The 25,854-nt window shown below is 38.7% G+C and overlaps 3 protein-coding genes across 5 annotated transcripts; 2 read left to right on the plus strand and 1 right to left on the minus strand.

The window, feature by feature from the left end:
- The first annotated feature begins 64 nt into the window (after positions 1 to 64).
- LOC110377281 (uncharacterized) lies at positions 65 to 5,243 on the plus strand. 3 transcript variants are annotated; one of them, XM_049850339.2, is made up of 7 exons: positions 65 to 563; positions 768 to 1,020; positions 1,311 to 1,367; positions 1,438 to 1,525; positions 2,623 to 2,745; positions 3,295 to 3,450; positions 5,094 to 5,243. In XM_049850339.2, exons 1-7 carry the CDS (start codon positions 134 to 136, stop codon positions 5,241 to 5,243), a joined length of 1,257 nt encoding a protein of 418 aa, XP_049706296.2. In that variant the 5' UTR covers positions 65 to 133. The 3 variants fall into 3 exon arrangements, with proteins under 3 accessions (XP_049706296.2, XP_049706298.2, XP_049706297.2); XM_049850341.2 differs by lacking the exon at positions 5,094 to 5,243 and adding an exon at positions 4,042 to 4,261; XM_049850340.2 differs by lacking the exon at positions 1,311 to 1,367.
- Positions 5,244 to 5,458: 215 nt separating this feature from the next.
- Positions 5,459 to 11,094, plus strand: LOC110377280 (uncharacterized). Its single transcript, XM_049850354.2, has 7 exons — positions 5,459 to 5,735; positions 6,320 to 6,461; positions 7,046 to 7,099; positions 7,405 to 7,492; positions 8,600 to 8,722; positions 9,503 to 9,658; positions 10,644 to 11,094. The coding sequence occupies exons 1-7, from the start codon at positions 5,459 to 5,461 to the stop codon at positions 10,794 to 10,796; spliced, it is 993 nt and encodes a 330-aa protein (XP_049706311.2). The 3' UTR covers positions 10,797 to 11,094.
- A 397-nt stretch (positions 11,095 to 11,491) lies between these two features.
- On the minus strand, positions 11,492 to 16,304 carry LOC110377289 (uncharacterized). Its single transcript, XM_064041319.1, has 4 exons — positions 16,225 to 16,304; positions 15,554 to 15,676; positions 12,048 to 12,236; positions 11,492 to 11,677 (listed from the first exon to the last, which is right to left on the minus strand). The coding sequence occupies exons 1-4, from the start codon at positions 16,240 to 16,242 to the stop codon at positions 11,495 to 11,497; spliced, it is 513 nt and encodes a 170-aa protein (XP_063897389.1). The 5' UTR covers positions 16,243 to 16,304; the 3' UTR covers positions 11,492 to 11,494.
- Between the last annotated feature and the right edge of the window lie 9,550 nt (positions 16,305 to 25,854).

The following is a 25,854-nucleotide window of genomic DNA, read 5'->3' on the forward strand; positions in this document are numbered from 1 at the left end:
GAGAAACTTCTTGGTGGATTCGAAAAAAAATGCCTTTAAATATTGCTTCTGAAAAAATAAAAAGTCATTTTCATTTATCACTCATGGTGCAGTTTTGTATTTATAATTTTCTTTTTGTATAATTTATGAATTTATGAGTGATTTGGTGCTCCATAAAACCACAAGTACAGAAAATGAAACTGCAAATGCGAACAGTCATTTTAATGAACAAGAAGACTCTAATACTGCCACTGATATGGATTTGGTCAAACAAAAAGAAACAGTTAAGCCGGGACCGTTAAAAATAGCTGCAAACAGTACTTTATTATGTATCGATATTGAAAATAGTCAAGAGGAACCAGCTGATGATAATGCAGATGATAGATTAGTAGCCGTGCCGGAGCTAAAGTTGCATGTGACGAGCCAGAGGGCCAAGAGGCGAAAGTATACAATACTGGGCGTGTATGATTACTTGTTTGGGCCTCCGCAACGCCAACCTCCGGATTACTCGAGGTACACAAGCCAGCTGTGGCGTCAGCAACAGCCAGTGCCGCAGCCACAGCAAACAATATGGACTCAGTATGGTAAATGGTCTTTCTTGCTATTTCTTTCAGTGGGTCATTTTAATTCCTGATTAATTTAAACCTACCGTAATGACGAAATACTGTTTATTGCCACTGCCATTCCTGCTAACACGATACCTTATAAGAGTGATTGCATTGTTAACTTTGACAACCTGGACATACAAAGAAGCTTTGAATATTTTTTATTATTTTTTCGTTTTCTAGGTCCAGGTTCAGGATATTATCATCGAGGACAAAATGCAAACCACGGTGAAAATCCAAACCAAGGTCAATATCCGAATCAAGGTAACCCATACCCTCACGGTGACGGTGGGTACCAAGGAGCATTTGGGTATGATGGAGGAGGGCCTCTGCTTTACGATCCTGGATCTCGTAACTCTTTCGTTCGTCTTGTAATGGGACTGGTGCTGTTAATGTTACTTGCCACTGCTGCTTTCCTTGCAATCGTTTTGACGATGTAAGTATCTTTATGACGGTAACCCTTTGTTGTAATTGTTTATTTAGGTTTTCGTATTGTGAATAGTTTAGGTTTTAAATTCGAGTCTTTGGTGTCTGAATTAATATGGACATTTACATGTCTTTTTGTCTGCGTACCTCTGTAAATGTGACGAATTTCTTCATCAACACTTAAAATATAAGAGACATAATTTAGAAATTCTGGCCTATGGACTAACTACAAAGGCCTTTTGATATTATTCATTTACATTGGTTAATAAAGATGTTGGACAATGGTTTTCCTTCTTGCAGACCCGAAGTGAAGGACTTTTTCGAAAGGTGTGGATGGCTTATACTTTTTCCAGCAATGTAAGTTGGTCGATGTGACAAGAAAGATAAGAACCCTAGCTTTGTGTGTAAAGTTTACATTTGGTTGCAGGGTAGTCCTGATTATAGTGAATTGTGCTATGATGTGTTCACCATGCGCGAGACGTCCTCCCTGTAACTTCGTTTGCTTGGCTTTGGCGGTGAGTTTATGAAAAAATTGCTTCTGCCATTCTTTGATTTCTCCCACATTCTACATAAGGAAAATGCTTCCCGTGCATAGCTAAAAAGTAGTATATGTATGTATGTTATTCAGAGTTATTCTGCAAACTAGACACATGGAGGTTCCGAGAGAATATAACCCAAAACATTAATGAGTATCATGCATGTTGAATTAATCATAATGCTAAAGGAATATTTATTCATTTATTTATACTTTACTAGCTTCCGCCCGCGGCTTCGCCCGCGTAGAGTTCGGTTATATCGAGTTACCAAGAGAATTCTTCAAAAGTCCGGGATAAAAACTATCCTATGTTCTTTCTCAAGGTCAACTCTATCTCTGTACCAAATTTTATTAAAATTAGTTCAGTGGATTAGGCGTGAAAGTGTAACAGACAGACAGACACAGTTACTTTCGCATTTATAATATTAGTAGGGATGTACTAAAATGGTACGTTGGCGGACTTAATGCCACAAGGCATTCTCTACCAGCAACCATCGGGTTGAAGGGAGATAATAATTGTCTAGTCAGCCAAAGAAGCGATGAAGAATAATTAAAGAACCCTGCGTAGATATTTCTTCAAGTTTGCCACATTTGATTTCAATGTGCTGTCGGTTGTTTCTGCTTTTGTAATAGCTGTTGCCCGCGACTTCGTCTGCGTGAGCAATTTAGAATTTCCAATTTCGTTTATTTAATCATTCAATGCTCAACCGCCGTAGGTGATAGCGTGATAATATATAGCCTATGTGTTGAACCGGCCTCCAGGCAATAATCATGCTTTGATTTAAATCCATGCAGTACTTTTTGAGTTTATCCGGGACAAACATACAGACAAACAGACATACAGACAAAAATTCTAAAAACTACATATTTGGGTACAGAATCGATTATGGATATATGGAGATAATAATTGTCTAGTCAGCTAAAGAAGCGATGAAGAATAATTAAAGAATCCTGCGTAGATTTTTCTTCAAGTTTGCCACATTTGATTTCAATGTGCTGTCGGTTGTTTCTGCTTTTGTAATATATGATGGGTGAATTGATATGATTTGCTTAACATAATCCTTTCCTCCTTTTCAGACAGCTTCAATGAGTGTATTCGCAGCGAGAGTAACATGTCATTATCGAACTGAAATTATATTGTATGCAGTAATTGCTACTACCACAGTTGTATTGGTTTGCGTTCTTCTGGCTTTTTCAAGTGTAAGTTGGGGCTTTAAATCTTTCCTTTTGGAATGGCGTTAAATAATTTTGTTTGACTGTTTTATAATAATGTTGGCCAAATTAAAGGACGCCAGCATGATCTGATCTGCATTTTATGTTTATTTACAAGCACCATTTTAGGGTTCCGTACCCAAAGGGTAAAACGGGACCCTATTGTTTTCGCTCCTCTGTCCGTCCGTCCGTCTGTCACCAGGCTGTATCTCATGAACCGTGATAGTAAGAGAGCTAAAATTGACAGCGTTATAGCGGCAACAAAAATACATCATCTGTGAATGTGTATTTTTGTTGCCATATAACAACTAAGCTATAACAACAAATACTGAAAACTAGAATTCATCAAATATATAGGGGGGCTCCCATACATCAACCATGATTTTTTTGTCCGTTTTATAAATAATGGTACGGAACCCTCCGTGCGCGAGTCCGACTCGCACTTGGCCGGTTTTTATTTTATTTTCTGAATTCCGCAAAGAATTATGTACTTAAATTCAGGCAGCAATTATTTTAATTGTGTATCTTTCGTTTCAGTTTGATTTCACAAGCTACATGCTGTATATAATCGCAATTGCTACAGCCTTTTCTGTGCTTGCCATAATAGTACTTGTCACGCTGGTGCTAACGGGCACTTTTATGAAGCCTGTGATCATTGTTGTATTGTCGGTAGGGACTTTTATACAAATTGTGGTGAGTAGTATTAATATACCGTGGATATTTGTAAAAGATGGTATGGCTATAAAGAACCTGTGTAATGATATCAGATAGAGCAGTGTAGTAGAAAAAATGAAATGCTTTGTCGAACCTAAAAGTCGAATGAAGGCAGGCAGGTCCATGATGATATTTCTAACTTTAAACACGAGTTTAGTCCAGTGCCATATTCCGCCTTGAAATGAGTATCAACTTTGAAATAAATGTCCAAATGATTATTAAAAAATAAATGGGTCAGTCATACGCAAGCAATATACCATATGCTATGTCAAATTAATAGTGAAGGTAGAATTTCGTGGATCGCAACTGTCGCAGCCGCGCGCGGCCTACGACTGTCATCGATCGCTCGCGACAATAGTCAACCTATGAAAATGTATGGCACCGCTGCCGAGGCCCGCGACAGTCGCGCGCGGCCTACGAATTTCACGACAGTCGCGATGCACGGAATTCTACCTTAAAGGTAGAGGATCCACCACAATAGTGAAATGAAGCTCTCTTTCCTAGCCTAGCCGAAGTACTTGGTCTTAATCACTTTCAGCACATAAATAATCAAATTATTGTTATACCCAGATGGAACTCAAAAATTTCAATAAAGGCGGTGTCTGCAAAATCATCGAAAATTATTATGACCACACCGATTCTGATTGACATCACTTCTGACTGAAAAGCAGGAAAATTGGCAGTGAACGAAATTTCGGCGTTCCAAAGAAATTTAATGTTGAATGGAAATTAAAAAAAAAAAACTGTACTTTATTTTAAAATTATGGTTTTAATAAAAGATTCGAATGAACTTGTGTTTTTTTTTTAATGTAGCTAAAAAGCGTAGAAGAAAGTCTCATTAAAAACACCAAACAATATTTTCATGGGAGTCTTTGGAATGCCATGTTTCGTATGTTCTCGATACTTTTGAAATTTATCAATTCTAAGGAAAGGGTTTTTTGAATAAAACTGGTACTTCGACTTATGGCTTAGTATTGAAACCAGTTTCGTTAAGCTATTGTGATGGACTTTATTATAATATTTTCAAAAATTGACTTAGTTATCTGAGCATACCAAAAAAACTATTGTTTTTAAAGTATTAACAAAAATGACTGACACTTTCTAACGGAGTATAACTCATTTGACTTTGATGATTAACAATTAGTTTAAACTCAGTCCATTCCAAGTTTCAAAATTAAATTATATGGTTATAAGTCAAGTTATTTAATTATAATTTTCAAATAATTTTAAATTTGAGATGACATTTGATACCATTACAGTATCCCTGGTTTGACGTGAGTTTTATTTTATTCGGGTGCAGGACGTAGTTCCCACTGGACGCGGATATAAATGAAATAATTAGTATTTGTAAAATACCTTAATGAAATAAGCAATAAAAATTTTACTCATACATTCGGTCTAATATAAAAATAAAAGAATTAGTACAATAATTATGTTATACAATAATTGTGTTTATAAAACTAGCTCCTACGATGCCGTGCCCTACGGGGTTCATAATGTAACAAAACAACATAAATGATTATATGGAGTGGAGTAACTAGCATAAATAAAGTATTGAAGTATTGAAATAATTAATTTTTGACAACAGACATTTTTAAATGGATTATTCTATTTCCTTGCAGTTACTCACGATGGAACTTCAAATGGTTTTAGGGGGTAAAACAATAGAGTTGAGCGAATCTGATTACGCTCTTGCTGCATTTCTTATTTATACATCCATACTTGATATATTCACGAAATTGGTTCATGTGTTAGGATTGTCCAGTAACTGACTGGTTTTGACCAATAGCTATTTTTGTTAAATAAAACCTTTCTAGCATTGTCTCTGCTGGTTTCAATGACAAAAGAATAGATTTTTGACAACTTTTGGAATTTATGGATTCTATTCCGTCATTGTTGTGACTTTTCAAAATATTTCAACACTATTTTCAATATTTTGTATAAGAATTGATAAATCGAAGCGACATGATAAATTGATGAATCATAAATGAGCAGTAACACATCCAGCAAAGAAAGCCATGCTTCCGAAAATGAAGACAAAACCACCAAAACTGAAACTGTAGATAACAAATTGACTACTGTGGAACTTGGTGAAGTTATAAATGATGATAACGCGAGGCAAGAGCACGGAGCCAATGATAAAGTCATCAATGTGGATAAAATGACAATCCTTGATGTAAATATTTCGAAAGAGATGGCTCAAGGACAGTTAACGGGCAAACAACCAGTTGTTAAGCCTCCTCATTACTGGGTGCAGTTCAATTGTAAGTTATGAATTAGAACCAGTTATATAGGCAGTAATTTAGTATACATGTTACTGTAAAACCTCGAACAACGGTTAATCTTAAGATTTGAGTATAAGTCTTAGGATTTACCGACATGAGTTGGTAAATGTAAGAATTTATTATAAAGATATGATTTATTATAAAGATACGATATCTTAGGTTTTATTGGAAAAACTTAGGATTTACCATAGTTCGGGATTTTACAGTAACATACATACTTAAGATTATGGTGTATTGCCAAGTTTTAAATATTTGTCATTAAATTGGCTCCTAACCGATTGTCGGCCACGGCTGTGACGATGTCGGCTGTTCTCATATAAGGAGTTCACACAGCTCCGCAGGCCATGTTATAGTACATACGCATTTGCGCAGACAAAGGTGCGCTCACTATTCCTTCACTCTCATAGCCTGATGGGACGGCAATCCGACACCACCGGAGAGAGATTAGGAGCAGCACCAATATGTACCTACATGCTCAATTATACATATAATGTAGATCTATTTAATATGTGGATGAGGATCATTCTTCTATGAATCTAAGATCACTTTTATGTTGTTTCCAGTTGCTCAAGGCAATCAGATACCAATGGACGGTATCCCTTTGGACTATGACCCGGATAGAAACTTTTTCGTCCGGATAGTTTTTTCTATAGTACTGTTTATGTTGATCCTAACTGCTGGTTTTGTTGCTTTCGTATACCTGACGTGAGTATTAGCCTTACTGTGGATATCTTTACCTATCTAACCGTTGTTTTGCGATGAAATTAGAGCTAATGAAAAAATTATATCCCTAATTGATCTACGACAGATGGCCTACGAAGTCTTACATTAGTAACAGCTAGTTTCTTCATCAAAAGTAAAAGCCAAAGTAATGTCATAATAGATTACTTTGACTTTTACTTTTGATGAAGAAACTGGCTGTAAGACTTCCATCTGCTGACCGTCTGTTTGCTTTTGTGGCTTGTATCAAAAGCTGGGTACTCAGAAGTGTAGCACGTAATGTATCAGATACGGTATCAACCTGCAAGTGGGTACGGCTCGTCCACGGTCCTCACGAGCACACTGCGAGCCGCCTTTGTGTTCGCAGTGAAACCGCCACTCGGCGGGTCACTGCGAGCTTACAGCGCTCCACGCGCGAGCGGCTTGCAGCTGGCTCGTGCCTACGTACTCACTTGATACCGTATCTGATATGCTACGTGCTACACTGCTAAGTGAGTACCCAGCTTTATGAACCGCGGTAGTGAGAGTTTAAATGACTCGACGTATATTAATTCATTAATTATTTTCAGGGATGCAAAGCGATTATATATCCGTTATGGGATGTTTTTTATGATTATTGGAATGTAAGTATATCTATATCACTTGAATGAGTATGTAATCTCAAGAACTTTGAAAAAATCTTTCAGTATCGGATAGACCCATTTATAAAATAGGGTTTATGTTAGTTCTCAGAGATAGTTGAAAACATTCGCGGAAGTCAGTTTATAATAATTAATAATTCCATTTTTTTCTTCAATTAGCTGCATGGTATTTTCCTAAGATTAAAGTTATTACTCTCTTCTAAACAACGTAAAAACCCAGTATCAATTTATTGAGCTTTGAATTTAAAGATATATCAATTATCAACTGAAAGAAGTTTTTATTTCAGGGTAGGTATGTTAAGCCTAAATTACGCTATGATGTGCAGTCAATGTACGAGAGTGCCGCCTTGTAATTTTGTTTGTTTATTTCTTGCGGTAAGTTTTCTCATATTTTATGCCATTTAATGGGAATTCATAAAATATGTGCTTGGTCATCTTCCTTGCTATAATCATCGGCACAGATATTGAGCCCTGACCTTCACCTGCGCAGAAGCGATTTATTGGTTTATTGCCTTATGTGTACAGTGCGCAAAGCGATCCACACTCTTCCGCCGAGAGCTCAATATCCGTGCCGATAACTATAAATGCTATTCATTTTAAAATTATGATAGTGTGTATACTAACAGTAGGTTAAGATAGATATTGTTATTGTTCCTAACCATCTGAATTTTTTAGTTGTCCGATTAAAAAATTAGTAAATTTAATTAAATATTTGAAAACTCATCCTATCTGTTATGTTAGTCTGACTGCATGCGTGTCATGTACGTTAGGTGATTCTCACACTGCCCCGCATGATGCAGCGTAGCGCGTGGATGCGTGTTCTTCCGTTGTTTGTTAATATCTCTGTTTGTATGGAAAACACGCACAGTCCAACACACGGAAAATGCATCCACGCGCGTTCGTGTGGATCACGCGCATACACGCGGAGAAACATGCACCCCCGCGCGTGAATCTACAAGACGCACCTACGCGCGTGAGTGCGCAAAAAACCCGCACGATGATGCAGATCTGGACTCCCGCAGGAACGCGCGTAGGTGCGTCGACACGCAATATGCAGCATGATGCGGGGCAGTGTGAAGATCGCCATGCTCTTGTTAGTTGAATTACGATGCTGTAACTGGGCTACTTAGCCGCCGACCGCACATATGCGCACGTTACCTCTCATCAAAGCAAAGATTTTAGGAAAATTGTATGCGTTCACATAACGAATTTCTACCATAAGGAACATTTTGTTTCACGAATAAATAGACCTTTTCACCAATCTTGGACACCAATGGCTGATAAAAAGGTGAAGGAAAACATCTTGAGGAAACCTGGACTATATAGTCTGAAATCACCAACCCGCATTGAACAAGCGTGGTGATTAATGCTCAACTCTCTCCATGTGAGAGGAGGCCTGTGCCTAGCAGTGGGACGATAAAAAGGCTGTAACAGTAACAGACCTTTTCAAAATGGCTCTGTAAACTTTTGTCCAATTTTCAGGTTAGTTTCATGAGTCTCATAGCGGCATACGTTACTATAAGATACAGAACCCAGATCGTATTGCTGGCCTTGTTGGCTACGATAGTGACCGTTATCGTGTGCGTATGTTTGGCATGCACAAGAGTAAGTATTGCAATATTAATATAGTTATCGGCACGAATCTTGAGCTCTGACCTACATCTGCGCAGAAATGATCTATTAGCAAAGAACCAATCCCAAGTGACGGCTATGACGCGATGCACTGCGGGCTAATCACCGCTTTAGCGCGCCCCCGCGTCTCACTTCACTTGAAGGTCAGAGCTCAAGATTCGTGCCGATAACTATATCTCCTTCGATTTTATTGTATTTGTATCATGCAGAATAATTGAAGAGCGGAGATGTCATAACAGAAAATCTTCTAAAAGAGTAGAGTCGATGAAATGCGGGTGTTCGGAAGACGAGGAACGTTACTAGCTGCGCTCTCATACGCTTTCTTGTAACTGAGTGTACGAACGACTTGTAATTGAGTGTTTTGGTCACTAATACCGTTATTCTCCCTAGAAAAAGGCGCCGGGACTACCCGCTTAATGGCATCTTTGCTCATCTTATATCTTTACTCATTCTCCATCATTAACAGCTTTTTAAAATTTCTAAAGAAAATCAACAATTTAACATAATGATTTCTGACACTTACGCTAATATTACACATTTAAATAAAACTACTTTTACGGATTTTATCGCGGTTATTTTAATATTATTTAAGCTTGACGTTTCGGATCCTTTACAGCATCCATGGTCACAAAAAGCAGACTGATTAAATAATATTAATATATTCGTAATACCTAGTTTTATTTAAATCAGCCATTTAATATATTCTTTGTGACTTTTATTTTACATTTTCTCAATAATATATTTTGTCTACAGTTTGACTTCACAAGATTTTTGTTATATGTGATTGTGATATCTGTGGCATTCGGCGTTATAGTTATGATAATAAGTATCACGATGTTAGTGACAGGTACCAGGTTCACGCCTCTGGTATTGGCTATACTCATCATTGGCACTCTTTTGAATGTTGTGGTAAGTTATTATTTTTCATTCGATTTATTTTTTATTAGGTGAAGGAAAACATCTTGAAGAAACCTGGACTATAAAGTCTGAAATCACCAACCCGCATTGAGCGTGGTGATTAATGCTCAATCCTTCTCCGTGTAAGAGGAGGCCGCAGCCCAGCAGTGGGACGATAAAAAAAAGGCTGTAACAGTATTTCACTTTTTCGTTTCTTTGGCGTTTCGACCCGATTCCCTGACATTTTTTTTTGTAAAACGCTTTTTTGTCACTGAAGTCTAGTGGCATGAGTCTTGTCTGTAGGTTACAACTTATACCTCTTTGACACTCGATAGCCGTGAAGTCTGACAACCAGTATCAGAAAGGTCTCCATTGGCTTGGGCAACAGGCCTCAACCCAGTCAGATAGTCAGGTGTTCTATGCACAGAAAAGTTACTCAACTGCTACCAGAACGACTGAATGTCCCAAAATAAAACTTCTCATATAGAAGATCAGCCAGCTGCGCAGCACATACATATTATAGTACACAACTACACAAGTATATGCGCAGACATAGGTGCACTCACTATTCCTTCACTCTCATAGCCCGATGGGCTCTCATAGCCGACGGCAATCCGACACGACCGAAGAGAGATCAGACGCAGGACCAACATTAACGTACTCTCCGATGCACGAGTGAATCACTCACCAACTTACAGACTACGGGCTTCTTGTGAAAGATTATCATCAAATGACACCTCCCGCTGTGGGGTAACAGCGATGAGGGAATGTCAGACTTTTACTGACTAAAAATCCATCGTATTCCTTCGCAGGCCTTTTATGTAACAGGGCCGCGGTGACACTTTTGAACAATCCCGCAGCCCCGGCGGATGCGATTTCGGTCTGACCCGGGAATCGAACCCGAGACTTCAATCGTAGCAGTCACGCTTTAGACCACTAGACCAACGAGGCAAAATAGTTGTGAAAAGGCAAATGATGGAGTTTTGATATTTTCCAGATACTAATCATGGAACTGCAAATGATACTCGGAGGCAGAACAGTGGAGTTGAGTGAAGATGACTACGCTTTGGGCGCTTTCATGCTCTATACGTCTATAGTCGATATATTCCTGCGCTTGGTACAGATATTAGGCATAGTTGATAATTCATGACATATTTCAGAAGAACTTGCTAGTTTAGCTTTGGAACAGCAAAATTTTATAGATGGGGTTTTTAATATTTCTTTATTTTTGTATAATTTACGTCAGGTTATTAATATTATATGTATGTATGATGGAAAATAAGAAGAGATTATCGGGTAATACGTGTGCCATACAGATGAATCCTTGGGTCCCGTCAGATGTTATATTTGGGGCAGGTTGGTTTCTATACTCATTTTGTACCAACTTTGGACAACTGCACTCTAAAAATAGATTGCAAACAACAGTGTAGTAAGGGTTTTTTTAATATTATATGTAGATGTGAAATTCAAAATATCGTTTTTTGAACTTGTATTTTGTCAGTTTTATAGCTTTTTTTTACTATTTAAAGTTTGTAACATATTCTTTTGGATTCTATTGTTTGTTGATTGAGAACTGACGTTACATGTACTTCTACTTAGTTGGTTGAAGTTTACTATTTTAGAAAAGTAATCACGGCTATCTCGTCTTGTAAAATAATAAAAAATACGTCAATATTTTATATTTATTTCATTCCTAGTTAATAAAAATGTGTAAATTAATATCTTTCATTAAACTTATCTTCAATGAAAACTAGGTATATAATATTAAAAAGCATCACCCTCTTCTGCTACTTCGGCTAAGACCGAGAATAGTAAGCAATCTTTAGATTACTTATCTTGCCTTCACAATCATTCTTCATCATCATCGCCTGCATTTGGGTTACAACTGTCGAGCCAGCCTTTCTTCCTACTGAATCGAATGGGATAGTCGACCAGAGACACAAACATGAGGTATGCACCAAACGAATAATCGCTCTCACCAAGTTCCACCCAGTCGCCGCTGAGTAAGAGTTGTAATTCAGCTATTTCAACCTGAAATTATTTTTAGAATAATTTTTCGTGACTTTGGCTATCACTTCGGACAAAGGATAAGCAGGGCGATCCAACGAGGTAATGCTGCCAGCCTCTTGGGCACGCTCCCAGTCGACAGCGATGGGGACGAATTTTTTGATGGCTTTTAGTTTTAGGTTTGTTTAATTGAATAGTTTTTAAGTAAAATGCAAATATAAAGTTGATTAAATTTACATTCATATTAGGTACCGAGAATTTTAAATAAAAATTTGGAAGGTCGCAAATAAGATTTCAAGTCATGCAGGAGTTTTCTCAGAACTACATTGTGCAATGGTGTTTACCATGAATAGGACTTAGCCTATAGCGTTAAGTACTATAGGATTGTACGTACCATGGCTGTAATAACCGAGAAAATAACAGTAATAAGGTAGGAGAAGACATTCTCTTGAGGAAATTCGTCGGAGGCCCAATAGTATACGTTATTTTGGGCTCCGAACTCCATTACCGGGATGCAAAGTAATAGTCCTGCTAATACTGATCCTATCGCTAAAACATACGCCCCCTTAGTGGTGAAGTCGAACTGAAACAAAGAATTAATAGAATAGAAGAGAGAGAAATTTAGAATCCCTTTTAGAGTCGTGGTGGCTTAGTGGGTAAAGCACCAACCTCGCATGTGTGAGTGGGTTTTTGTGTTCTGACTGTCTATTATGTACTATGAGTGGGTTTTTGTGTTCTGACTGTCTATTATGTACTGTCTATCTTAGACGCCAATGGCTGATAGAAAGGAGAAGGAAAACATCTCGAGCAAACCTGGACTATTTAAGGCGGCCAACCGTCCCGCATTCTGCGGGACCGTCCCGCAATGCTTGACGAAATCCCGTTTTGAAATTATTAGTAAAATAGTCCCGCAAATGGTTGTATGCGTCCCGCATGTCCCGCATCCCTATTTTTCTACCACGCTTCTACACACCACCCACCTGCGCGCGCGCTCAACAGTGCAGAAACACAGATTACCTATAATATAATCTCGTTCTCTTTATTTCTACTGAACTCGTGAGGCCTAATGATTTTGAAAATAAGACATTAGTGCACGCTGTGACACGATATTGATAGGTTAAATTATAGCAGTTATTTAGTATTTAGTATTTTTATTTTATCAGTTCCGTCCGATCATTTTTCAATGCCCCCTCACCCCCCTTTTCACGAAAGGTTAAGTCCCGCATTCAGTTTTCGCAAAGTTGGCCGCCTTAGATATAAGGTGTAAAAAAAGTAATGTTCAAATTTATTATTACGTTATTATTTACGTATTCGTAATCAAAAAACTAATATAGTAAAAAAAAAATTGAGAATCGGAGCACTTTTGTTTTTTTTTTTTTAGAAAAAAAATAATGTAGGGTAATTTTTGTATGCGCGCTGTACTCAGGGCTGCGCTCGCGGATCGGCGCCACGCTGTCTACCTAAAGTTGCCGCTGCGCCGGCCGCCCGCACGCCCTCCGCAGTCGTCCGTTATCGGTCGCGTTAGAAGGGTGTGTTGTGCCGTTACTCTCGCGCTCACACAATTCCGTGTAAAATATCTAAAATGCCGTTTACGTACTCAAATCGCGAGTATTTAGACATGATAGTGTGCTATGTTGTGACCGGTGAAAGTTTGACCGCAGCACGTAACCGGTACCGTGAATTGTACGGTAACCAGCGACGAGTGCCTGCGATTCAAACAATCCTGGGAGTGTACCAGCGCTTACTCGACAACGGACAGTTTCGACCTCATCAAGCCGATACCGGGAGGCCACGCATCGCTAGTGACCTTGAAGAACGAGTACTGGACTAGGTACTTCTGTGATAACCCACACGCGAGCACACGTGACACAGGTCGGGACTTAGGCATAAGTCACCTACTGCCTGGCACATTTTACGTGAAGAAGGCCAACATCCATACCACTTCTTAAGAGTACAGGAACTGATACCTACAGATTTTGAACCGAGGCTGGCATTTTGTAGGTGGTTGGTGGAAGAACCTAGCAGGAACATTTTATGGACGGACGAGTCCACGTTTAGTAGAGTGGGCTTATTCAACATCCACAATGCTCAGTGGTGGTCGTACGAAAAGCCGCACGCTGTGGTTCCAGACCATTTTCAGCACCGGTTCTCAGTGAATGTATGGGCTGGAATCATAGGGCAGACGGTACTCGGACCTATCTTCCTAGAACGCCTAAACGGTGAAACATATTTAGGATTGCTTCAGTCTGTGCAAGACATGTTGGAAGATGTGTCTCTTGCCGAAACAAGGCACCATTTTTTCCAGCAAGACGGAGCTCCTGCACATTATCACCGAGCAGTTCGTTCGTACCTCGTTCGTAAAAAGTCGTGGTGGCCTAAAGGGCAAAGAACCAACCTCTCGAGTATGAGGGCGCGGGTTCGATTCCAGGTCAGGCAAGTACCAATGCAACTTTTCTAAGTTTGTATGTACTTTCTAAGTATATCTTAGACACCAATGACTGTGTTTCGGATGGCACGTTAAACTGTAGGTCCCGGCTGTCATTGAACATCCTTGGCAGTCGTTACGGGTAGTCAGAAGCCAGTAAGTCTGACACCAGTCTAACCAAGGGATATTGGGTTGCCCGGGTAACTGGGTTGAGGGGGTCAGATAGGGCAGTCGCTCCTTGTAAAGCACTAGTACTCAGCTACATCCGGTTAGACTGGAAGCCGACCCCAACATAGTTTGGGAAAAAGGCTCGGAGGAAGAGTTCGTTCGTACCTCGACGCTACCTATCCTAACCACTGGATAGGCCGTGGAGGACCTATTGCTTGGCCTCCTCGATCGCCCGACCTTACACCCCTAGATTTCTATCTCTGGGGCCGTGTAAAAGACTTAGTGTATGGACACAGTGGTAACAATATTCGAAATGTGGACGAATTAAAAACCCGCATAGTGAGTGCATTTAACGTGGTTAAAAGTGACAGAGACACATTAATCGCGGTAAAAAACAATGTGATACGTCGTGCCCACTTGTGCATTGGTCAAAATGGTGGACACTTCCAGCATCTTTTGTAAATAAGGTAAGAATTTATACCTACTTCTATGAAATGGTTTAAAAATAATTGTAAATTGAATAATTCACTTTTGACCGTACCGTAAACTTAATTTAAACAATTAATAATTATTTATCAATACGAGTATTAAAATTAACAATTGCAATTAAATTCAATAAACAGTCAGGCAGAAAAATTGAATCAGCTGTTAACAAAACGGCGGTATCGCAGGGGAGAATGAACAGTGCGCGCGGCCGCGCCACTACTCTCGTTCATGCCTACAAAGCGGGCGGCGCGAGCGGCGCCCGACACAATGTACAGCGCGCATATTCAAATTTTTCGCGTAGTTTAAAGTATTGAATATCTTGGGAACGGATTGTTATTTAGAAACACTAAAATATACAGTCATTTTTTATTTGTTACTCCGAATATTTCCTGTAATTTCATTAGGTTAATTTTTTTACACCTTATATATAGTCTGAAATCACCAACCCGCATTGAGCAAGCGTGGTGAATAACGCTCAATCTTTCTTCATGTGAGAGGAGGCCTGTGCTTAGCAATGGGACGATAAATAGGCTGTAACTAACGAACTTAAAACTCCTATTGGATCGTCGCAGCCAAAACGTCCACTGGTGGCAAAGGCCTTCTCCAAGTTGGGAGATTTGGCCATACTTACCGCGCTGGGTATGCCTGTGAGCGAGCACAGAGTGGGATTTTTAAGCTTCGGAGATGCTGCTGCCCATCTTTGTGCTAGGTATTCAATATCCTACTTGATGTAGCGAGGTGGTAATACCGCCACCAGTCGGTCGCTAGCCCCACTTCTTTTTTAGCTGGGTAATTAATTTACACAAATAGTATGTACTCACTTCTCCACACAAAATGAATATAAGAAATATATCCGAAATAAACAAAGCAACATTATTGAATATAAATATTCTTTTTCCCAAATATCCTCCAAGAGCGCTATAAAAAAAGGACAGGAACAAAACCTGAAAATAAAATATTATTAAAATTCCCATTACAGTTCAAGTCTGATAAACATTGCTATACTGAGGTCAGCTATGTATTACATACAATTCATGATGTCTGGCGTACTCGCAACGGTGTTTTGTTTAAGTTCTGACTGTGTATTGTGCAGTCTCTAGTAGCGAATTTTACATTGCCATTGCATTGGGCCTATAGTTGTTACACCTATAGAGATTCTCGTTACGGAGCGCTGACCGCCGGTAGGTTTTTTGAATGATGGCAAAAATCAATCATCAAATGACCCCTCCCACTGTGGGTTAGCAGCGGTGAGGGTGTGTCAGACTCTTGCTTACTAAAATCCATCGAGTTCCTCCGTAGGCCTTTTATGTAACAGGACCGAGGTAACTCTTTCGAACAATCCCGCAGCCCCGGCGGTCCTTGGCCCAGTTGGGTACCGCCTTTAGCATGTTTCCATGCCGGTGGGACATTATATTCTTTTTTATGTTAATTTTTATAATTAATATTTAAAAATGTAATTATACGATAAATAAATGAATAAAATACTGCTTACGGCAAAAGTACCAGCCATGCAAGTGCAGCAAGCGTTTCGACATATGCGAAAACAGGCAGTCACAACAACTAAAGAAACGAATATCGCACTGAAAGAAGAAAATATTAAAATTACGAATAAACTGACTTTATGTTTCGTACATCAAAACAGCTCAAGTAATTTGCATGTTTTGACTATTTGCGTTGAAGCATTGAGAGCGTGAAAATCGATCTCAGTGGCGTGCACTTGGAGAGGCCTATGTCCAGCAGTGGACTACGATAGGCTGATGATGATGATGTTGATGATTGAGAGTGTAACGGAGAAGTTGAAGATGAAATGAAGAAGAGCGGAAAAGGACAACCAATATAATTTAGTTATTACAAAATCTTGTTTCATATCAGTATTATCCTTGAGTGGAGAATTTCTATTGGTAGTACCTTCTCCAATCAGTTCGACAGGTCTGTGTCTATGTCCACAGTGCAACCAGCTTTGGGATATCATCAATTGAAAATCTAACAGTACTTACAGGAAAGGCAAGCAGATCAAGTGGCCATAAAGAATCAACCCTTCTCTGATATCACTGAAAATGATAATGGAAAATACATCGTACCAACTGTAGTCACACTTAACACATTATCTATACTAATATTATAAAGCTGAAGAGTTTGTTTATTTGTTTGAACGCGCTAATCTCAAGAACTACTGGTCCGATTTGAAAAATTCTTTCAGTGTTAGATAGCCCATCTATCGAGGAAGGCTATAGGCTACTTTTTATCCGGGTTCGTGCAGAGGTTTCCACGGGATGCGGGTGAAACCGCTGGCAGAAGCTAGCACTACATAATATTAGAAATGTGAAATTTTGGAAAGATGTTAGGATACTCTTTCAGGCATCAAGTACTGAACGGATGTTTAATATAATATAGCTTATACATGAGAATAACTATGTACTAAAGATCCGGGTACGGAGAGAAGATCCCTCGGGACAGGGGTGAAGCCACGGAAGTTAATATTATTTGGACAGGTAGATAACAAAGCGTGAATGTATGTTTGGTGTTTCTCTACACTCAAACGAATGGTCCAATTTTGATTAAATTAGCGTGACTTTTGAAGCATAGTATGCTTTCGTCGACATCTGTACTAAAATATATAAAATCTAAAATATATAAAATTGTAAGATTGTATGTTGGGGGTAATTTTTGGAATCACTGGTAGGATTTTCAAAATTCTTCCACTCATAGATAGCTACAATGTTGAGTGCCATAGGCTATATTTTATTCCGCTGCGGCCAGTAGTTCCCACAAGACGCGGGTGTAACTGCAGCAAAACGGCTAGTGGTGGCTATAGTGAATTATTTCGGAGAAACTTACTAGATAAAAAAAAACGTTGCAATAGCGAACGTAAAGAAATGCATGAACAGTAGCCTAACGAACATTCCTTTAACAGTATAGTTACGTGTTTCTGGTTCGTAGGTCATGAGAACTTTGTTTTCTGGCATAGTTTCACTACCCATAAACTGAACCCATACGACATCTTTTAAAAAAACGTATGGTTTGTTTCCTTCTTCTCTTTTTCTTTCATCGATATATTTATGAATGAATCCTGTCATATCAATTTCTTTATATTTCGGTAATTTGTCTGTTCCGTCGTGTTTGACTTCGCTTTGTGCCTTAAGACCACTGAATTCAGATATTAAATAAGCACCAACACTGTCCTTGTGATCTTTTTTATGTTTAACTTTAAATCCATACGCATCGTCATTGATTTCTCTTTGTGATTCGTTGCTTTTCCGATATCGGATTCCTTTTTCTTCGGGACCCATATTATCATTGTTTTCGTCAATAGCATATTCATCTGTGTTCATTACCGAATTAGGATTTCCACCAGGTTGCGTATCTTCTTCATGTTGTGTGTCATCATTGGTTACAGTGATATTTGCATTTTGATTGCTCATTTAAGATATTATTATGTATTTACATTTAATTCTTTATGACGTGGTTGCTCTTGGAAAATAAGTATAGTATTACTGTTATAGAGGTTATAGAGACGTAGACTATTGTCAACAGAGAGTATATAATCACATTGTCAAATTGAATTTTGAGGTTTGAGCTTGCTTTTGAGCCAATTGAGTGCACCGCCAAGATCGTAAAACCTTTATACAGGATATTTTTTTAAGCAGTGCTCAAAAAAAAATGTGTGGTTCAGAATCACTAAGAGAACATTACTAATTTATAAAAAAAAATATAATATTATAACCGCGATAAAATCCGGAAAAGTAGTTTTATTTTAATGTCTAATATTCGCCTAAGGCCAGGTTCCCACTGCGCCGGACCGGCAGATCTGCCGAAAACCGGACACCGGACAGAGTGTTCACTGTTCACATTACATTGGATACCGGAAGAAACTCAGACAGTACCTCAGTTGAATTTGGACCTGCGCGTAAAATGGACGACGAAATTGTTGTGTTGTGGTGGTTGATGATGAGCTACATAAAGTTATAATTATTGTAATTCCTGCTTTATATTTTCAGTATATATGTATAGTATTTCGACGTTTCTATCCTAACCACAATTTTCCGTCAGCAGTTTCCGTTTAAGGGATCATAAAGATTGAAAGAGCTGATGAGAAATGAAAATAAAACAGCAATTTATTTCTCATCGAGACAGAGAACGTATCGGCGAAGTATAAGATTGATTAGTCTCATTTTGAAGTTAAGAAACGATATTTCAGCCCCATCCATCATTACTCTAAACGGATGGGCGGAGAGTACCCAATTGATTTTTTCCCCGAGAAATATTCACTTCGACAGTTTGTTCGGTTTCTTATTGCTCCATATCTTCAGTTTCTTCCATTTGTAACAATACTATATTTTTTTTATTTGAAAAGCACCAATCTCTCCAGTATGAGTGTGTGGGTTCGATACCAGGTTAGACAAGTACCAACGCAACTTTTCTAAGTTTATATGTCCTTTCCAAGTATATCTTTTACATTATTCAAAGCGACTCAATTATTGGATTCCATAGCCTTACCATAGCCATAGGGGGAGGCCTATGCTCAGCAGTGGACGTCCTATGGCTGAGATGATGATGATGATGATAGCCTTACCGATGAGTGAGCACTACTTGACTGCCAAGATAATTTTACATCTTAAAGGTACCTTGCTAGAAACACTGTCCAGTGCGGCCATTTCCCAGAAGACTCGATTATTAGGTTATAGTGGCAATTAGATTGAGGCTCCTTCATCGACTGAATTACTTAGTGCTTAGACTATAAGAGATAAGCGTTTTAGTATGAAAAATATATATACATATATATTATTGCCCGGGAAGGTCAGATAGGCAGTGGCTTCTTGTATAACACTGGTATTCAGCTGCATCCAGCTAGACTTTAAGCCGTCCCCAACATAATTGGGAAAAGGCTAGGCAGATGATATGAACGTTTGTAGACACCAATAGCTTATCGCTTACAGCATAACTGTTTGTTCAGCAGTTCCATTTGATTGAATCTCGATGCCTGCGACCCCATCGAGTTTACGTCCAACCATCTACTAGAGAATCGATTCATTACCAATTATTTTTATGGCTCGTCAATCATAACGATTTTGAAATAAATATATAAGTAGTAAGATAAAGTTAACTTCTTTAAATGCGTGTCAACGTGTGCGAACGTGTCATAGCTTTTTATCTATACTAATATTATAAAGCTACAGAGTTTGTTTGTTAGTTTGAACGCGCTAATCTCAGGAACTAGTAGTCCGATTTGAAAAAATATTTCAGTGTTAGATAGCCCATTTACCTATCGAGGAAGGCTATAGGCTACTTTTTATCCGGGTTCCTGCAGAGGTTTTCACGGGATGCGAGTGAAACCGCTTATTCGTATCCATCATCATCGTAGTGGTCAATTTCCGTCCACTGCCGAACGATATGGCAATCGCGGGAAAACTACATATTTCTGTATTTTAATCTAAATATGCGGACTTGCAGTAATACGATTGAAAGGCTGATGATGAATGCAGACTTCAAACCTTAAAAACAATTAAGCATACTTTATTTATTTATTTAACAATTTATGTACATAGTGAACATATAAAAGAAATAGACATAGCATAGAAATAGTACAAAGGTACTGCTTATTTCTAAATCGAGATCTCTACCAGCAGACCCGTAGTAGGAGAGTTAGAATAAAGAGAAGTAGATAGACTGTGTAAAAGGACATAGTAAAGATATATAAATTACTTTTTAATAGGCCGGCAACGCGTTGGAAGTGTTTTTGGTGTCCATTTATTTATTCATCTCTCAAAGTGGTGGTGGCTGGTGGCTCAAAGTCCATGGCGGTGATAATCGCTTACTAGTCGACTCTGATATGAAACAATGGTGCCCTCCCAAAAACAACACAAATGTTACGTCCAACCATAGTTGGACTCATAAGTTATTGAAGACTAATCATGCTTACATTTAAAATACTTCTTGGAAACGAGCCGTTGACTACAACTGCCGACCGCATTTGCAGTGACTACATGGAGTCGGTGCTGCTGCCGCTTCGATCCTGACGATTTCTTGTAAATACATGGCTATAAATCTGTAATGCAGCTGCGTAAATACATAGCTACATAGCATTATAACTAACACAAAGATAGTCGAAAATACCTAAAATAAATAAAAGCTACAGCTTGAGCTCTATCAGAGCTTTGTAAAGGATAAAGCTTGGAGGAGCTTTTAGCGAGACTAGTCAATAGTACCGTCGTTAGTCACAAACGATTGCATTGGAGCTTTTGTAGTTTAAATAAATAAAGCGAAAGCGGAGGGAACGCGAATCGTCGCATCTATTTCCGTTGACGATTGAAAACTGCGGGCGTTGTTACACCAATGCGCTCCAAAATGTACGAAGCAATTATTTGGGGTACTGCTCAGCTTGGCAAAAAACTGAGATTCTGATTTCTGATGAGATGCTTATAGTAAAAAACTCCTGGTGGCCTAGTTAAGAAACAACCGCTCAAGTATGAAGGCCGGCCGGGTTCGATTCCAGGTCAGGCAAGTATCAATGCAACTTTTCTAAGTTTGTATTTACTTTTTAAGTATATCTTGGACACCAATGACTGTGTTTCGGATGGCATGTTAAACTGTAGTTCCCGGCTGTCATTGAACATCCTTGGCAGTCATTTCGGGTAGTCGGAAGCCAGGAAGTCTGACATCAGTTTAAGCAAGGGGTATTGGGTTGCCCGGGTAACTGGGTTGAGGAGGTCAGGTAAAGCACTGGTACTCAGCTGCATCCGGTTAGACTGGAAGCCGACTCCAACATAGTTGGGAAAGGGCTCGGAAGATGATGCTCTAGCTTGGCAAAACACAGAGATTCTGATTTCTGTTACGAAGCTAATTTGGTAACTTTCTTATAATTCGTAGATAATAATTCTGGTCTTTGATATGCACGGCACGGAATCCACTTTGTTAAAAATATAAGGTAGTTTAAGATCTTTTTGTTGCGTTATGTTTGATTCGCATCTAATGGAATTACTTGAAGAGTAAATCTGTAAATTAATAAACAAATATAAGTAAGCTATTTTTAAAATCACTCATGTTTAGTTCAGTTCTACTATGTACCCAAGTAGGTATATATGTTACAGCCAAAGTAATAAATCTGGATATTACATACATATATTATCTAGCCATTATTTATAATATATACTCAATTTATATGAAGTGATAATTGACACAAAATTAATCTCATTAACTAGCAATTTTAAATAATATTTTCAAAGACTTGGATAATATAATAAAACAAGTAGGTACTGATATATGAGGCGCTTTAATATTACCTGCCAGGACTTGAATGGGGGGTAGTATTGCGTTTATAGATGACAATAGTAAAGATAAATAATTGATTATTTGTCATATTTTTTTTCATACAAAAACAAAATACGTATAAATTTGACTTAATTTATTAGTATAAAACCATCCAGTGGAGTTACCGCGTTGCCGCTCCGCACCGAATTCTTTTCAATTTATTTCGCAAAAAGCGCGGCGGCGCCTTTCATACGCTGTTGCCATACTTATCAGACGGCGCCGGCGCGCGGCGGCTAGACAGACTGTCGTCAACGCGCAGCAACGCCAGCCTGGCCCCCATTCAAGTCCTGGCAGGTAATATTAAAGCACCTTATATAATGACCAGTTATTATCTATACATATAATAAATCTGTAGAAAAGTAATTTTTGTACATTGAAGAAATTGGCAAAAAAAATAGCCAGCATGTTAAAGGATAACTAACAGAACCCATTTCCATCATTTTTGTCATTTTTGTCTGTTTGTCTGTTTGTCTGTTTATCTGTTTATCTGTTTGTTCGTTCGGGATTCACGTAAAATCTACGAATTCAATGCAGACAATGCTTATATACAAAAATTCTACGTAACTTGGGGTATTACTTAGTTTTTGTTTCATCGAAATCGATTCACTCTATCAAAAGATATGATTAATTTTGTGAATTCAAGATGTAAAATATTACGACACGCAATCTGTTTGTCAAAACTGTACATTTGAATGTTGTACTTATATTAGTTGATCGGCCTATTATTAACCTTTACACAGAAAATCACACCTTCATAAGTAACTTCGGAAGAAAATAAAAATGAAAATTGTGTTTAGCCAAGGTTAAAGTAGCTCCATCTGTGGTAATCTGTGTTAAATAAAATACATAAAATTTGTCAAAGGAGCGAGGTGGTAAGTGACAATAAATTACCATACATTCTTTATAGAGGATTATTATTTCAACAGATGGAGTTGTGTATTTTCCGTAATTCACCATATTTTAACACGTAGTGTAATTTTTCGATAGACATTTCAATAGTGTTTGTCAGTTTGCCGTGCCACATCAAAATCCAATTATAATTATTACCTTGATGAAAGGAAAATAATAGTTCTCAGCCAAATTTAAAACGGTGCCATCTAAATTATTTTTTGAATATTATGTCAAAAATGATGACTTTAGTATAACAATTAATTATCATTTAAAGTTACAGATGGCGTCAGGATTTTTTCATAAACATAGTTTAGCTTCTCTTCCACTAATGTGGTGGCCTTAAAACAAATTACTTTGAGTGAATAGTATTAAGTAGACCTTCATTATTTTTTCTGATGCAAAGTATGTAAACTTAATCCTAGAAGAAAGGAGGATCTGTCTCTTGCAAGTGCTGCTAAGCGTGAGGTAGGTAGGTAATGTAGGATTCTGTAGCTTTAAGAACAAGCCCAGATACAAAGTGCAGATAAGAAATGGGAGCTTTCTCGATTTAATACCATACACAAGTAAAATGCTTTATGCGTCTGAAAACGTACAAATTGCGCGTCGCATACCAGAGACATGCTTACTTTCAACTTCTGATCAGTCAGTTTCTGCGCTAAGCAAGTGTTCTTAATAGTACCATCAGAATTACATTCATCGTTGAATGAGGTGAATAAATTTTCAGAAACCACAATAACAGTAGGAGCCAAAGCATATGATCGCTTCATAGAGCTCTGATTGGCCCCAGTTGACCAAGTCAGGTCTGATTTGTTCGTTCATCAGATCTTTGAAAGTTTTTCGGTGGACTTTTTTTACTTACTGTCGTCCTGTTTACGTGTGACACAAAATATGGTATATAAACGCAAGAGCGAAATTTTCCTGGTGTGCGGTAGTGACGCCCAGTATACAACACCTCTGTTTCTTTTGATTTGCTGGCTACACCAAGAAATGACAAATTGAGAGCGTACATTTTGAAAATCTTGGCAAAACTGCAGGTTTCAAGTACGAACACATGAAGTGGACTCTCACAGATACGTACATTTTGCCTATTCGTGAACTAATGCAAACATTTCGGTGGAGTCCCGGCTTAGGCCTCCCCCACATTAGGCGTGCGCGATCCTCGGGCGTGTGAGTAGCGCGGGCGTCGCGAGCACGCTGCATGAACGTCGCGTTTTGCTGCCCTGCGGCATTTACCTACAGCGAGGTCGCGGCGCGCACGCGCCGCTCTCCTTGACGTTTAACTCCTAAGGCGTTTAGAGGGTGGCGGGGATAGCAGGCGAAGGGATAAGAACGCAACTCGAGCGCCGCGTCGCTTGCACTCTTCACACATGCCGCAGGGCAGCAAAACGCGACGTTCATGCAGCGTGCTCGCGACGTCCGCGCTACTCACACGCCCGAGGATCGCGCACGCCTAATGTGGGGTCAGCCTTACCATAGTGAGTAAGTGCACAGAAAATCAACGTCATACAAGTGTTTCTCCCCAGTAGTGAAACTATCCTACCCTATGCGCCTGCTGATGATGATGACTCATTTTATCATCCATCCGGCTATTCCCCAACTATGTTGGTGTTGGCTTCCAGTCACCGAATCTGTTTGAGTACCAATATTTTGCTTGGAGCGACTACCTATCTACCTATCTTCAATCCAGTCAACTACACAAGCCGATATCCATGGTAAGACTGACAGACTTTCTGGCTTCTAATTAGTCGCAGCAGCTGCAGAAAATGTACAAATGACAGCTTTGTCAGACTCAAAGCATATCATCATCATCATCATCATCAGCCTATCGCAGTCCACTGCTGGACATGCCTCTCTAAGTGCACGCCACTGAGATCAAAGCATATAGACATAGATTATAACTGTTTCCTGTGAAAATTACTTACGCACCATAAGTAATAATTGTCCAAATTGGCCGACTAGATCCAGAGATATTCACAACGTCACAAACTTTACTTCTTTTGTTTAGATAAATGGTCACATCCACAACACAACCTTGATCAATGAATCTATGCGACTGCTAAGTGCTAATCCTAATTATACTGTCACGTGAAAGAATGCACCTACGGGATAAGTAGTATTTTGACTATTCTATATTGCCCACGCAGACGAAGTTGCGGGCAACAGCTAGTGTATAATATTTATTTAACCACTGTGGCTGTAACATATAAAACAGTGAAATTTAGGATAATTTTAACAGAACTCGTATCAAATTGGACAGTCATTTGTTACAACACGGTGTGATAGTCGTCGTGAATGGTGAAAAATGCATGGCGTGAGTGTAGGAGCGTACAAAAACAACGCAATTGCTACCGGAGCCTACATTTTGTATGGACCTCGACTAAATGAGTGCTGCACTCTTTGTGTTTAGAAAGAGTATCAACTCAACTCTTTGAGCTGAGAAATACATAAAAGTAAACCGCGAAATATTATAAGTTAAGTTTTCTAAGTTCAAAATCGATTCAAAAATCGACAATCGAGTACAAAGGCACTGCTTATTTCTTAAGAAATCTCTTTCTGCAGGCTCGCTATGAGAGAGTTAGTAGTAATATGTAGTAAGATATATTTCTGTACCTAATTCATCGAGTATGTTTTGAATCCTATTATATATATAGTAGGTAACACCACTTTCATTGAAAAAAAAAAGTTATGTCCGGGTTTCTTTGTGCAAAGAAAAAATATTAATTTATTTGCCGTAAGTATATCAGACTCAAAAAACTTGGTTTGAGGTAAAAATGCGGAGGTAGATCCCTCTATGGAAGGTAGAGCTACTTACTTATCTTACCCATATCTGGCACCACAATACGACAGGAGACAAGATGAATGTCAGAACGAGGGACATACGTAAGTAAGTTACTAAATTAGTTAAATATACCTATATTTTTAA

This window comes from Helicoverpa armigera, chromosome 24 (genome assembly GCF_030705265.1).
Source record: "Helicoverpa armigera isolate CAAS_96S chromosome 24, ASM3070526v1, whole genome shotgun sequence".
In the NCBI taxonomy this organism is placed as follows: Eukaryota; Metazoa; Arthropoda; class Insecta; order Lepidoptera; family Noctuidae; genus Helicoverpa; species Helicoverpa armigera.

Excerpts from the sequence above, each read along its gene's own strand:
- LOC110377281 (XM_049850339.2), top strand. The coding sequence starts at position 134 with ATGAGTGATTTGGTGCTCCATAAAACCACAAGTACAGAAAATGAAACT. Across the intron at positions 564-767 it reads AACAATATGGACTCAGTATG|GTCCAGGTTCAGGATATTAT; the intron begins GTAAATGGTCTT and ends TTCGTTTTCTAG. Across the intron at positions 3,451-5,093 it reads GGACTTTTATACAAATTGTG|TTACTCACGATGGAACTTCA; the intron begins GTGAGTAGTATT and ends ATTTCCTTGCAG.
- LOC110377280 (XM_049850354.2), top strand. The coding sequence starts at position 5,459 with ATGAGCAGTAACACATCCAGCAAAGAAAGCCATGCTTCCGAAAATGAA. Across the intron at positions 5,736-6,319 it reads TTACTGGGTGCAGTTCAATT|TTGCTCAAGGCAATCAGATA; the intron begins GTAAGTTATGAA and ends TGTTGTTTCCAG. Across the intron at positions 8,723-9,502 it reads TATGTTTGGCATGCACAAGA|TTTGACTTCACAAGATTTTT; the intron begins GTAAGTATTGCA and ends TTTTGTCTACAG.
- LOC110377289 (XM_064041319.1), bottom strand. Across the intron at positions 12,237-15,553 it reads TATTCATTTTGTGTGGAGAA|TTCGACTTCACCACTAAGGG; the intron begins GTGAGTACATAC and ends TCTTTGTTTCAG. Across the intron at positions 11,678-12,047 it reads TCTCGGTTATTACAGCCATG|GTTGAAATAGCTGAATTACA; the intron begins GTACGTACAATC and ends AAATAATTTCAG.